This window comes from Delphinapterus leucas, chromosome 19 (assembly GCF_059928025.1).
Source record: "Delphinapterus leucas isolate spDelLeu-1000000601 "Yukka" chromosome 19, BTC_Dleu_Yukka2, whole genome shotgun sequence".
Taxonomy (NCBI): domain Eukaryota; kingdom Metazoa; phylum Chordata; class Mammalia; order Artiodactyla; family Monodontidae; genus Delphinapterus; species Delphinapterus leucas.
Window position 1 is genome coordinate 63,545,923 of NC_143147.1, and position 14,363 is coordinate 63,560,285.

At 50.5% G+C, this 14,363-nt stretch overlaps 2 protein-coding genes across 10 annotated transcripts in view; one reads left to right on the forward strand and one right to left on the reverse strand.

The window, feature by feature from the left end:
- GGA3 (golgi associated, gamma adaptin ear containing, ARF binding protein 3) overlaps positions 1-8,365 on the forward strand; it is a 21,663-nt gene extending 13,298 nt beyond the window's left edge. For 2 of the 6 annotated variants that reach the window (XM_089900092.1, XM_089900095.1), the window contains exons 14-17: positions 113-336; positions 633-802; positions 937-1,047; positions 2,022-3,074. In XM_089900092.1, coding sequence (XP_089756218.1) covers positions 113-336; positions 633-802; positions 937-1,047; positions 2,022-2,255 — 739 coding nt within the window. In that variant the 3' untranslated portion in view covers positions 2,256-3,074. Of the gene's footprint in view, positions 1-112; positions 337-632; positions 803-936; positions 1,048-1,287; positions 3,075-3,095; positions 4,025-6,516 lie in introns of those variants that run through there. The other 4 variants (XM_089900093.1, XM_089900094.1, XM_022589635.3 and 1 more) reach the window with 4 other exon arrangements.
- Positions 3,457-14,363, reverse strand: part of NUP85 (nucleoporin 85) — a 28,008-nt gene continuing 17,101 nt past the window's right edge. For all 4 annotated transcript variants that reach the window (XM_089900096.1, XM_022589638.2, XM_022589637.3 and 1 more), the window contains exons 12-19: positions 7,579-7,662; positions 7,357-7,422; positions 7,017-7,168; positions 6,173-6,290; positions 5,968-6,068; positions 4,451-4,602; positions 4,019-4,120; positions 3,457-3,633 (exon numbers count right to left, since the gene is read on the reverse strand). In XM_089900096.1, the coding sequence (XP_089756222.1) occupies positions 3,532-3,633; positions 4,019-4,120; positions 4,451-4,602; positions 5,968-6,068; positions 6,173-6,290; positions 7,017-7,168; positions 7,357-7,422; positions 7,579-7,662 (877 nt within the window). In that variant the 3' untranslated portion in view covers positions 3,457-3,531. The remainder of the gene's footprint in view (positions 3,634-4,018; positions 4,121-4,450; positions 4,603-5,967; positions 6,069-6,172; positions 6,291-7,016; positions 7,169-7,356; positions 7,423-7,578; positions 7,663-14,363) is intronic.

Sequence of the window (14,363 nt, forward strand, 5' to 3'; positions counted from 1 at the left end):
TCTGGAAGCTAGGGAGGGGAAGAACCGGCTCTAGCCTGGCCGCCTTAGTGAGGGGCAGCCCAGCAGCTCTGCCTGGTCTCTGACGTGCCCTGTTCTCCTTCCTGCCTCCCAGGACCTCAGGCCTGGTGAAACCCGTCTCCTCCGGCTTCTTCGCTGGCGCTGCCACCTCCCCTCTGCTCCCCACCAGCACCTCAGCTAGACCTCTCCTCCCCTTCTCCACGGGGCCCGGCAGCCCTCTCTTCCAGCCACCTGCCTTCCAGTCCCAGGGCAGCCCCGTGCAGGGGCCCGAGCTCTCCCTGACCAGTGTCCACGTCCCCCTGGAGTCTATCAAGCCTAGTAGGTGTTGGAGGCTTGGGGTGAGAGGGGAGGTGGGGCTCACAACTTGCAGTGTTGTGGGGGACACGACAGGGGTGGCAGGGTACAGGATCTCCAGGCCGGGGTCCCTTAGAGCCGCACGTGGCCCACCTGACCGCTGTCTCAGCCTGTGCTTGTTCCCACCGTGCACTCTCGGGAGGTCCTGCAGAAGTGGAGCCTCTGTCACAGGGCCGCCGCGCCCTCCCGCTTGGCTGTGGTGTCTGCTGGCTGTCTTCAGCCTTCCTCTCCTTCCACACTCACGCGCCCCCTTCTTACAGGCAGCGCCCTTCCTGTGACAGCCTATGATAAAAATGGCTTCCGCATCCTCTTCCATTTTGCCAAGGAGTGTCCTCCAGGACGGCCTGACGTGCTGGTGGTGGTGGTGTCCATGCTGAATACGGCTCCCTTGCCTATCAAGAGCATCGTGCTGCAGGCTGCAGTGCCCAAGGTACCCCCGGCTTCCTGGAGCCTCAAGAGGCAGAATTCACCTGTATCTTGCACCCACTGCGTCCAATCCCAGTTCCATCTCAGGGGCACCTGCAGTCTCTCTTCAAAGGAGCTTCTCTCTCTCTCTCTCTTTAGTCAATGAAAGTGAAGTTGCAGCCACCCTCTGGGACAGAACTCTCTCCGTTTAGCCCCATCCAGCCACCTGCAGCCATCACCCAGGTCATGCTGCTGGCCAATCCACTGAAGGTGAGCTAGAACTGGGGATCCCAGCCTAAAGCCCTGGCTGCCCCAGGTTAGGGCTCGGGAATATCACCTCCCAACCTGGAGTGTCGTGATACCACAGCCGTTAACATGCGTCCCTTCTCTACCCTGGTTCAGTGGCTGAGTGAGGACGAGGTGGTAGGAGCAGGGCCTGTCCCGCAGCACAGACAGGGCCCCAAGGGTATCACAGAAGAGAGCGTCTCACACGCTGCCCCTCTGCCGCAGGAGAAGGCGAGGCTTCGGTACAGGCTGACCTTCGCCTTGGGGGAGCAGCTGAGCACGGAGGTGGGGGAGGTGGACCAGTTCCCCCCTGTGGAGCAGTGGGGGAGCCTGTGACCCCAGAGGACACTGTCATCTGCACTTTGGAGCCCAGGCAGGCTGCCCTGAGACGGGAGGCTCTCCAGGTCCAGTCCTTCTTCACGTCCTGACTGCAGTGCTTAAGAGCTTTGATGTGGAACAGGGGGCCTGGGTATTGCTGCCAGGAGACGAGCTGCTGCTGTGATGATCTCTCCTCCTCTGGCCCCCTAAAAGGACCTGTTTTTATCTACCTGTGTGACTTGAAGTGGCCACGTGCATCAGGGGTGGGGAGTGGCCCCAGACTCTGCACCCCTGCCCTGGGAACATGGACCCAGGGCTGGAGTAGGTTTTTCCCCTGTGTTGGCGTCCTTTGATGCCACAGAGGGGGAGGTCTCCAAAGACAGACTCAGGGCCCTCCCTCAAGGACCACGTCCTCACAGCCCCAGAGGTCTCAGCTCCCCGTTGCTGCTCCGTGCTTCCCCTTGCCAGGCTCCTGCTCCCATCTCCAGGGAGGTGGGCAAAGCCCAATGGTCCTGAACGGCCCTGGGCCCAGAGTAAGGAGTTGGTATGCTGCCAGATCTCCAACCCTGCCCTCCATGGGCAGCGTCATCCTGGAGTGGCCACTGGATAATGAGTTGTGTGCTTGTCCCTGGTGGTGGCAGGCTGTGTCCTATGGACATCGCAGCAGGATGAGGAACTCAACTCAAGCTATTAGAAACAGTAGAACTTGGCCTCATGGCAGCCTGAACTGCAGATGGGAAGGAAAGAAGAAAGAAGATGGAAGAGAACCAGTGTTTTCCTCCGGAAGCAGGTCCTCAGCACTTTCTGGGAAAAGTGTGCCTCCTGCTACGGGAGCAGGCCATCCTACTCACTACCTCTTGCTCCGCATGAAATAAACTGCTGTCCTGCCCTTCACGCCTCTGAAGGGGAGGACGACTCCCAGCGCCCTGTGTCCTCCTGCTTCAGCCTCCCCTGCCTCCCACCAGATGGCCTGTGGTGTGGCACGTGATTGACTGGGAACAGGAGGCCTCAGGGTCAGGCACGTTGCACTAGTTGTGTGTCCATACCTGCTGCCCAGAAACCCTGTCCCCAGCCGCCCAGGGGCACTGTCAGCAAGATGTTGGGTCTGGAGGTGGTGAGATTAGGGGCCTTGCTTGAATCGAGTCACCAGACCCTATTGCTTCAACAGTGCTCAGCCCAAGCTGCTCCACCCACTAGATGGAACTGGGCCGGGGACTCTAGGCCTCACGGGGCAACAGGAGAGTGAGAACCACCAGCTGGGGAGAGTGCACAGCTCACCTGAGCTCAGCTGGATAGGCTCAGAGCCATCTCTGGGGAGAGGTGGCACAAACCATGTTCCCTGACCCCTCCCTGCTCCTTGCCAGGCTTCCTCACTCCATCAATACAGAGGTCATCTCCCCTTCCCTCCCACTGTTGGCAAGCAGGTTTCACTGCTTCACTAGGACAGTCAGAAGTGAATCAATTTCACTACTTAAGGAATAAATCCAAGAGCTTTCCAGAGACGGGCTGCTGCAGCCCTGGGAAGGTCTGTGGGACTACAATATGGAAATGTACCTTTATAAGCTTTAGACTTTAAAATTATTTATGAGTGTTACTTGTTACTATTGAGGTCACTGCTTCGTGACAAAACCCTACTGGATATGTCAACTGCTGCCTTGTTTCGCTGCACGTTAAATAAAACCATTTTCGCCCCATTTGGGATCCTCCTAATGCAGACACCAGTCGCCCCAACGTGGGGGCAGGTGCCACTGACGAATTCCAAATGTACACAGGTGGGTATGCTGGCATCACCTGAGGGCTGCTGCTGAAAGGTAAGGTGCCTAGACCGTTTTCTTGTTTAAAGAAGATAACTGGAAAGTCAACAGATGATTGTGAGGTGAAGCCAAATTTCAGAAGCACAAATAAACCACTGAATGCCCTTGTTCAAATTTCTACTTTCAAGCAGGAGGGCACTGCACTCACCGTAACTGCTGGGGCGGCTTCTTCTCGAAGACAGCTACCTCAGGTTTACAGTGGTGGCAGATAAAAACTCCCTGGGTGTAAGAACTGTTAAGTTCTAAAAGAACTTGCCTTACATTTGCAAGAGAAAACATTTATTCTTTTAAAAATGTATATACATTGCCTTACAAAGATAACGTGTTGGAGCCGGCCTCAGGAACCTTCCAATGAGCCTTCTTTTATAATTGACCGGGCGAGATTCCGTGCAAGAGCAAGTCTCAGCATTTCCACCTTGGTGGTCTCTACGTCATCATCCTAAAAGCAAAGAGCCTGCATGAGGCACGGCAGGAAGTTTACCTTCTTTATAGTTCCCAAGACTCTCTAATCCAAAGAGAGATAAAAGGCATATAACATTCAGTAGTATCTTCCAGCAAGTTCTTAATATTAAGAGGTGGAGCTGCATGCAAAGGACCACTGTGACTGACTGACTGACAGGAAAGAAAAAACAGACGAGAACACTAGAATCACCCCATTTTCTCCTAAAATAAGTTGGCGTGTCCCAGTTACAGGTTAAGAGGTATCTTAAGAGGCATGTGAGTTTGTAAGGGGCCAACATCTCGGGGTGGGGATACACCTGAGCTAGAAGGAGCCTTTTCTCATCTCCATTGTGGTACCAACAAACTGGAAAAGCTCAGCTGACCTGGAGTTGCTGGGCATCAGGCTCTCCACGCACTGGTCTTCCTGAGGTCAAGTCCTCCAGGCATCTCATCAGCTCGTATGTTTGTTCTGCTGAAAAAATCACCTAGGGGAGAGACGCTGCTTCGCTTAGCTGCTCCCCAGCCAAAGCCTGCAGTGGTTTGGGCACGAGCTCAAGCCGAGACAGCCTTTCTTGTATCTCACTTGGAGAAGTGTGCTTTCTGTATGCAACCCTGGGAGGGTAGAGCAGCCCCCCATTCTCACTCCCAGCTCTTGTCAGGGTCCTGGGCTGAGCACTGTCAGTAAACAGATGCCACATTTCAAATTAAGTAGTTTTTCTTGTGTAGATATGGATATCCAGAGTGGGCGCTATAGGGGAATACACGCATGCACGCGCACACGCACAGAAGATGATCACCGTGGACTCAACCTGTACCTGTTTCTGTTCCAAAAGGGGCAAGGCATCTGTTAGTAGTGTCATCCAGAAAGTACGGGGGGCAATCTGGGACGTCATCAACGACAGGAGAAGAGAAGCAGCATCAACGAAACGCTTCTCCCCATATAACCGGTGGAACTCGCGGTACTTTCCTGTTGAGAGCAGAGCACACTAAGTCACCTCTGACCCTAAACAAAAGAGACCCCAGGCCAGCCTTTCCACAGAGCAAGGAAATTCTTCCAGAGTGGCCTCCAAGCTCACGGGCCAACAAGACCAAAAGGATTCAAAATACACGCTTAAAAGGGGTTCCAGGGCTTCCCTGGTGGCGCAGTGGTTGGGAGTCCACCTGCCGATGCAGGGGACACGGGTTCGTGCCCCGGTCTGGGAAGATCCCACATGCTGCGGAGCGGCTGGGCCTGTGAGCCATGGCCGCTGAGCCTGCGCATCCGGAGCCTGTGCTCCGCAATGGGCGAGGCCACAACAGTGAGGCCCGCGTACTGCAAAAAAAAAAAAAGGGGTTCCAGAGAGCCAAACCTGGGAGAATATAAGCATCAATATAAACAAGAGTCATGAATTATATAACAGATTGAATAAAATAACCCATAAGGCCATTACTGATGTAAATCAAAGAATAAACGGGGACGAAGAGGAAGCCTGCCATACAGTGGAATGCCAACTATGAAACACAAGGACTGGCAGTGAGAAAATCACCAGTAGTTAACTAAAACTAGTGGGTCAAAGTTTGATGAGAAACAAGACATTTAAATAATCCCAAAGTATCCCTCCACAAATTGTTAAAGGGAAAATCTTTACACGTGACCAAGGTGAACTCCACCAATAAGGGGACGACACTGAGGAGGACACATCACCTCAGTGGAATTCCTGCCCAAATATATAATCTGAGGCTGCTCATGGATAATCCCCAAGTGAGAACATTCTACAAGAGAGCTGCACTGACTCTTCAAAAATGTCAAGATTAAGGAAGCACCAAGAAAGGCAGAGGCACTAACGAGACATGAAAACTAAAAGCATGAACCGAGACAAAGTAAAGGACATTACTGGGACAACTGATGGAATCAGAATACGGATTAGATGAGAGTATTATATCAACGTTGAGCCTCCTGATTTTCATAACTGGTTATGTAAGAGAATGTTCTTATTCTTAACAAATACATGCTCAGATATTTATGGAGAAAGTCTCCATATAAATCTCCAACTTATTTTCTGACTGTTCCCCAAAAACCTGATTGAGAGAATAAAACAAATGAGGCAAAGTATAAATAACTGGTGAATCTGGATAAAGTGTGTATGGGAGTTCCTTATTCTCTACGCTACTTTCACAACTTCTAAGCTTGAAATTACCAGAAAATAAAACGTTACCAAAAAATATCCTTTGCAGAAACTGGTACACAGGGTTCTATGTGTTTTAGACTGGAGAAGCCTAGAACAGTCCCTCCAATCTCCATAACTGTCCACCTGTGCTGAAGGTCCAGGGCACAGAGCCCAGAGAGACTCACCCAGGAACGTCAGTCGATCACTGAGCATCATGGCTGGCCCCAGGTTGTCAATGAGATCCAAATCAGAAAAGCAGCCTCGCTCACAGTAATCCCTGAGGAACCTACAAGGCCCGGCCCAGAGGTCAGAGCAGCAGTCCCAGGCCCACCTCCTCAGCCTCCCAACTGCCCAGGCAGTACCCAGGAAGCACACACAGATTGAGCCCACCTGTCTGAGACGAGCGTGGCGAAGGCGGCATCTTTGGCTCGAATGCTCCAAGAGAGGGCGGAGCCCAGGCGATTGTTGCGGACAGCTTTCATGGCCAAGATCTTACAAATGCTGCGAACTTTGCAGGGAAAACAGTAAAGATGAAACTTTCACCCTACAAATCACTCCATTCCTGAAGCTTCCCACCTCCTCTGAGCTTCACACGGCTCCTCTGTGGGCTGCAAATACAGTTTGGCCTGCAGAACTAGGAACTTTGAGGTTTATAAATTGTCTCCTGGCAGGACTGGCTTTGTGAGTGGGTTTCATTTCAGGGGTGGTAAAAATCTTTGTATTGCTCCCCACAGATCAGCACCTCCATTATCTGTCCACATGCTGAAAATGCTACCATCCTTTGGGTCTTGAATGCTGTATGCTTTCAGAGACGGTCAGAAACATGCAATGCCTCTGGGAAGAACAACTGAGGTTTCTATCATTCGACGGCGAGGGGGAGGAGAAGGGGCCACCATCAGCATTGCTCCCTCCCTGTGCTCTCCCCGAGCCACCTCCGGTCCTGCTTCCCCACCCAGCCAGCCTTAGCCAGCAACAGCAACCCACCTGGGACAAGTCACCTCGCACCTGCCCCAGCCTGACCTCTGGCGAACGCGTGAAAGAGTGGGTCAGGACCTTTATAACCAGGCAATGGGCCCGACTGCTTCTAGGTGCCAATGGATCCCTAGCTCTTTGTCCCTCCGCAATGACTTCCCTGTGTTTTGGTTCACCTCCTGGCACCCAGTGCCCAGACGCTCTCCAGGCTGGCTCACACGGCATGAGCATAGAAGGTACGCTGGGAGGACAGCCAACTCACCTTGCTCAGTCATCTGCCGCTGCTCGCAAACCCGCAGCACCTTGAGGGCTTTCTGCTCTGTGCTCAGAGGGATCCGCTCAATATGCAGCTCCAAGGAAACTCGGCCCAGCTCAGGGCAGTAGTCAAAGTAATCCACCCCCAGCTGCCACAGGCTGCACAGGTCCGAGGAGGACAGACGTGAGGGCCTGGGGCTTGGGAGTTAGCACCCAAGGCGGCTCCTCCCCCGACCTCGTAGCCTTCAGGGAACCAGACGGGAGAGAACACAGTCCAAGCCCCACTGGCAGCATCCGCCTGCTGAAGAGCACCCCGCTGCCGCCCCACCCCCTCGGGGCCGTCCTACCTGTGATGAGCAAAGAGTCCTGAGGCGTATTCCAGCAAGAGGAACTCTCTCATGTTGGATCCAAAGCTGGAATAAAGCATAACATGGGACCAGGACTCTGGGCCTGCTCTATTCAGGGCCCCCTTCGGCGGCCCAACCTCCCTTCTAGGCACTCGGTTCAACCCACCCTCAAGAGCCTGGATGGCGGCAAGAAGAGGGTTGGCATGGCCATGGCGTACTTACTAGAGGTTGTGCGACTGGAGGAGTTTGCAGTGATCCAGCAGGTCTGTCAGATGGGCCACAAACCACCAGTTGCTCAGGGCGATGCTACAGGTTCAGACACAAGGCCAGACTCAAAGTCAGGATGAGAGGGCATGGCCCACACGAGTGGAGCATAAGCAGGAACCCCACATGTCTTTTGCTTAAAAAGGATGGCAGGGACAGAGGCAAGCTGGAATCTGTCTGGAGGCACAGACTGAGAAGTTTCTGCCCACTAGGTGGGGACTAGTAACAGACACTGAGAAGGACATTCAACCGCCAAAGCAGCAGCCAATGACGCATTTCAATGGAGACTGTCACACAGAAAATGAAAAAAATCCAGGAACCCAATTAGATATGGAAATTGCGGACACAGAATAACATATAAGAAAAGGACTGAAAGGGACTTCCCTGGCGGTCCAGTGGTTAAGACTCCGCACTTCCAAAGCAGGGGGCACGGGTTCAATCCCTGGTCGGGGAACTAAGATCCGCATGCCATGCCGCGCGGCCGGTGGTGGGGGAAAGAATAAAAAAATAGAAAAGGACTGAAAGATTGGTGGGTTTTGATTCTTAATGAAACATGGAACTCAAAAGAACATTTTCTTTTGCTTTGGAATTTGCTGTTAATTTTTCTGTTTCATAGTTCTGATTAGTGTACTTTATGAACACAACTATATATATTAGGATGTCACTTAAAAAACCATCTTGTGTTATCTATTAACTTTGTTATCTATTACTACTTTGTATAAAGCAATTATTTTTTGTTCGGTTACATGATTTGTAATTTGATTTTATTGGATATATAATCTGACACATAATGGAAAGTCAGAAGTCCTTCCCCAAACCACATTTTAATCGGAACCTAGAATCATCTGTAGCCCTTGTTAGAAATGACATTTCCTAAGGCCCTCTGAAGGTCTGATTAAATTTTTTTTTTATAATTTTTTTTTTTTTTTTTTTGCAGTACGCGGGCCTCTCACTGTTGTGGCCTCTCCCGCTGCGGAGCACAGGCTCCGGACGCGCAGGCTCAGCGGCCATGGCTCACGGGCCCAGCCGCTCCGCGGCACGTGGGATCCTCCCGGACCGGGGCACGAACCCGCGTCCCCTGCATCAGCAGGCAGACTCTCAACCACTGTGCCACCAGGGAAGCCCTGATTAAATTTTTTACATCACCAACTTTTGTAAACTCTCTAGCATCATTCTGTATAGAGTAGACTATGTACTTACTGTCAGTGTGCGTACATCATTTTGAGTTATATTTTTCATTTGTTACTTGGTGTAGGCCTTCCTGTATCTGTATATAATGCCTATTTTTTAAATCTTGGGAGACGGAAAAGAAGCTTTAATGGTTCCTTTCTGTAAGGCAAGATCAACCCCAAGTAAAGTGGAGGGAGCAGACTAAGGCAATACACTGTCCCAGGCGTAACCATTCACTAAGGTAAACAATTCTGCTTTCAGAATATCAAAAGAATCGGGATTCGTTTACACTGAATTACTGGATAAATGTTTAAAACTTTTGCCTTGATCTTAGGGATACGGATACTATGATACTTCATCTGCTCCAGAATTCCATCATTATGGAATGTCATTTGGCCTCCCTAAATTTCATATGTTAGATATATTCCAGCTTTACTAACAGCTATGCATATGTATCTGACATGCAAAAAACTATGCCAATTTTCAAAAACGCTTGTATTTCTACTACCACCTTCGAACACTAAGCTCTATAAGTGCACTACATGGTATACAAAGCATCACGCTCCAGTGCGTTTTTGTTGTTGCTGCTGGCTGTGCCTCTCCGCTCGAGGGATCTCAGTTCCCCGACCAGGGAGTGAACCCAGTGAAAGCCCCAGAACCCTGACCACTAGGCCGACAGGGAACCCCCTTTGCTCAAATTCTTATAGGGTGCTTCCTCGGTCCAGGATTGCCTTTAACGATGACTTTCATAATTTTGTAATTCTGCTGCGTTCCTTCTTGATTTTGTCCTTTTTAGACAAGAGTCCCAATAAATCCGGTATCTCTTTATGACAGCCCCCTAAACAAACCCTGACTTGCTGGATGTTTGTTCTCTTAACTGTTCTAATTTCATCATAGGTCCTTTATGTATCAAGTTTTTTTTTTACTTGGTTGCGCCAGGTCTCAGTTGCGGCATCCATGTAGGATCTAGTTCCCTCACCAGGAATCGAACCTGGGCCCCCAGCACTGGCAGCGTGGAGTCTTAACCACTGCGCCACCAGGGAAGTCCCAATAATTTAAAAGTTTAAAATACTGTTATTTCATTAACTAGAGAGCAATTTAACGAAGTGTGACAACTGGACCTCACGGCTGCCCCTCAGTCGGTCGCTTGCCTCTCTGTAGCCCTTTCATCTATAAAATGGAGTCATTGTGCCTCTTGCCTACCTGGACTGTTTCAAGAAAAAAGTGGCAAAACAGACATAAACTGCTTTAAAAAGATTATTTTTGAACAGTACTCTATATAAATAAAACAACAGTAAGCCTGAGCGTGCGGCTGACACTAACTTGTCCTCTGCTTAAACTGCTTACCAACAGCTACACAGCTGTGTCCACAGGAAAGCACTGCAAACTGGTTCAAATCCAGTCCTGCTACTCAACGACTGACCACTTCACTTCTTCTAACTTCCGCTTCATTGTCAAAGTGAAGGAATTATAATGGTCAGTACAGTGCTTTGAGATTCTGAAGCTATCTTCAGAGTTATGAAAAATTCAAAGATAATAGATGAAATCAGAAATGACCAGTCCTAAGAATAAAAGATCATATAAGGTGAGAAAGTGTAAACTGAGAAGATGTAAAAACAAGCTGCCTCCTCACATATAAAATCACGCACATCCCCCACCCCTCCTAGAGTAAGTTCTACATAGAAAATTAGCCATGAGCGTTGTCTGAGCAGAGGGCTGAAGGATGAGAAGGAACCTGCCAGAGGAAGACAAGGGAAAGGAGCATTCCTGAAACAGAGGAAACAGCCAGTGTGAAGGCTCAGCGGTGGAAAGTAAGCTTGTCTCGTTCCCACTTCAGAATGAAGCCCGTGTGACTCAAACTTCAAGGCAGGTGGAGGCCAGCTCACTTAGGGCCTTGTGATGAGAAACCACTGGGACAGTAAACAGGAGAATGACATGGTTTAAGTTTTTTTTTTTTTTTTTTTTTTTGCGGTACGCAGGCCTCTCACTGTTGTGGCCTCTCCCGTTGCGGAGCACAGGCTCCGGACGCGCAGGCTCAGCGGCCATGGCTCACGGGCCCAGCCGCTCCGCGGCATGTGGGATCTTCCCGGACCGGGGCATGAACCCGCGTCCCCTGCATCGGCAGGCGGACTCTCAACCACTGCGCCACCAGGGAAGCCCATGGTTTAAGTTTTAAAAGATTACTTAGGCTCTTCTGTGATAATGGACAATACAGAGACAGGTGATAGTGGGAAGCCAGTAAGGGGCCACCTGTTAACAGTTCAGGGAAGGGCTTCCCCAGTGGCACAGTGGTTAGGAGTCCATCTGCCAATGCAGGCTACACGGGTTCAATCCCTGGCCTGGGAAGATCCCACAAGCCGCAGAACAACTAGGCCCGTGCGCCGCAACGAGTGAGCCTGCGCTCTAGAGCCCACGATCCACAACTACTGAGCCCGCGAGGCACAACTACTGAGCCCGCGTGCCACAACTACTGAAGCCCGTGCTCTACAATGAGAGAAGCCACTGCACCACAACCAAGAGTAGCCCCCGCTCGCCACATCTAGAGGAAGCCCGCGCACAGCAACGAAGACCCAATGCAGCCAAAAATAAATACATAAATAGATTTATTAAAAAAATAAAAACAGTTCAGGGTAACAGTGATGGGGCTGGGCCATGGCAGTGGCTGGGGAGGGAGCAAGAAGTAGCTGGTTGTGAGATATATGGTTGTTTTTCTAAAAACTAAATGTATTTACTTATTTATTTATTTATTTTTGGCTGCGCTGGGTGTTCGTTGCTGTGCGCGGGCTTTCTCTAGTTGTGGCGAGCATGGGCTACTCTTCGTTGCGGTGCCAGCTTCTCATTGCGGTGGCTTCTCTTGTTGCAGAGCACAGACTCTAGGTGCGCGGGCTTCAGTAGTCGTGGCACGTGGGCTCGGTAGTTGTGGCTCGTGGGCTCTAGAGCGCAGGCAGAGGCGCACGGGCTTAGTTGCTCCATGGCAATGTGGGATCTTCCCGGACCAGGGCTTGAACCTGTGTCCCCTGCATTGGCAGGCGGATTCTTAACCACTGTGCCACCAGGGGAGCCCCAAGATATGTTTTCAAGTTGAGCTAATAGGACTTACCAATAGACTGGTTAGTGCTTAAGAACTCAGTAAACAGTATGGACTTTGGTAAACGACCACTGAGGCCAAGAACTAATGAAAAGGCTTGAGTGACTGAGACTGGAAGAAGTGCTAAATGAAAACGGACACCAGGGTCTTGTGCAAGTCTGAACAACACAGGTTTTGGATGTTCACACACATATAAAATGGAGAATTCTGAATGCAGGCTCTAAATGGAACAAGTGAACAACCTCACTGTTCAAAGATGTTCAGGGAAGACTTAAATTAGCTGCTCTGGGGTGGCCTCTGCTGGAAAAGGGAGAACTCTGGAGCCAGGAAGACCCGCGAAGGCCTAGAGTGAAGGCCCTACCCTGGGTTAACAACTGTAACCCTCCAATGGACTGTTTGCCCTGCACTGGGGCTGCTGTCACCCCCTCATGCCAACCCCATGTCCTGCTTTTCTGGTGGCTCTGCAGCAACCACTGCCTCTGACCAGCCAAGATCTGGTGGCTGTGGACCTTCTTCTATGAATAGAGCGTAAGGGTCTGTACACACCGCTCTACCCTGAAGCCAAGGTAATGGGCTGGGCCAAAGGTCTGACAAGAAGATTCTAGATTAGGCAAACATTAAACTGGATCTCTTCTTAGTTTTTGAAGGAAGACCTATTTCCTTTTAGTTCGATACTTCTGGAGGACTTTAAGAGCACCAGGAAGATGCCATCTTGCCCAGCTCCCTGTGGAGTGTGTACCAGTTCCTGTTTTCCTTTTGCTGGACAGCAAGAACTAGCAGCTGCAAACCAGAGGGGAAGAAACGCACCCTTGGAGGATTCCCAACTTCTCCTTTCAGCTGTGGGGATAACAGGCAAACACGTGGCCCTTCAGCAGGGGCTGATGAACTGTGGCCTCCCAGGGCCTCTATGCTCTGCTTCAGGATCCCTCTCTGCCCCTTAGGGCCTGGCATAGTTGACATGGGGGTAATCAGGTGCCCCTATAGAAAGCTCCCTTCTAGCGCCTTCAGAAAGGATTCCCCTCATTCCCCTTTCACAGGGCAGTCATGAACCCAGCTGACATCACACCCAAAGCAGCAAGGCTTTCCTATACCACCAGCCCACTGGCCCAACCCCAGATAGACACACCCCTCTTCCCTGGGAATCGAGCTTGGGCCTGACTGGTACAACACGTGAGAAAGCAGGTGTTCACGAGACCCCAAATCCAATCCTTCCCCATCCAAGAGGGCATTATGTCTAAAACTGTGCTACTCTCTCTGAAGGTACTTCAGCCCTTCTTCCAATTCGTGGATGAGGTCCCGGGATTTGCTTTTCGGTGCCTCTTTCAGAATAGGGTAGGAAGTAGCTTCCCGATCAGAAAAACCCAAACTCCTAGTTTCACAGCTAACAGAAATACCTCAGATCCTTTCCGGCTTGCCGGAGCAAGAGACACCCAGACTGAGGGGCTGCAAGCCTTACCCTTCCTCAACTGGCATGAGAGTGATGCCGTTTTCTGTGGCGTTCATAAAAGCCACTCCTCTTCATTGGCATGTCCTTATCTTTTCCTTCTACTGCCACTGAAAAGAACAAGGTACTTTCCCTTTTTATTGTCCTTCCTCCTTGCTCTGTTCAAATCTGTTTTGATCTTAAAAATCCAGATGTGGCTTATGAAGGAAGCCCTGGAAGAAATAACCCACTGCCGTTTAGACAACATATTCAGGAATGCCTATTACTTCAAATTATAGGCAGAGTCTCTGACAAAGCCAAATAACGATGCGCGAGCGCCTCTGCGAGTTACTCTCACTAACCCTCCATGCAGATGCCTCGCTGGCCGCCAGCCACCATCAGCTGAGTTCTGTAAGTCATCTTCCAGCTCCACTAAAGTCCCTATTTCACAGGTTTGTGCAAAAAATACTGACACAAAGCCCCTTTTCCTTTCTCCAAATCTAACATCATTTTCCTGAAGCCCTGGCTTGCTTTCGGCCAAACAGCAAGAGTAAGGTAGGGGGTAAGACCTTCCCACCGCCCAGATCTACTAACAAAGATCCAGTCGAAGTCGGTGAATCTGATACGCGAGCAAGGCCATCTGCTCCAGTTCCCAACCTTCTCCCTTCTCCAAGTCTTTGGTGCAACACCTACTTTTCCGGGCTGGACAAGAAGAGAGGGTAAATTCTTTCTGACTTACTACACATGGGAATTTCTGGAAAGCTTTACCTTGGATTCAGTTTCACATTCCCTTTCCTGCCTTGCTGAAGGTTCGGGGAGAGGTCTGGGGAGAGGGCTGATACAGAATCCCTGCTCTGAACAGACCCAGCCGGGAGCCCAATGGTGTGGTGGCTCTTGGCTCACCGGAGTGAGACTGTTGAGAAGTCCCTTAAGGTGGCTGCATGTCCATCAGGTTCCAAGAAATAAGTTTGCTGGCTGTTTCTGGATTTTAAATATCAAAGTAATTTCCTGCAACCTTATTTTAAGTAAACATCCCTGAAATGCAAACTGTTATAGACACAT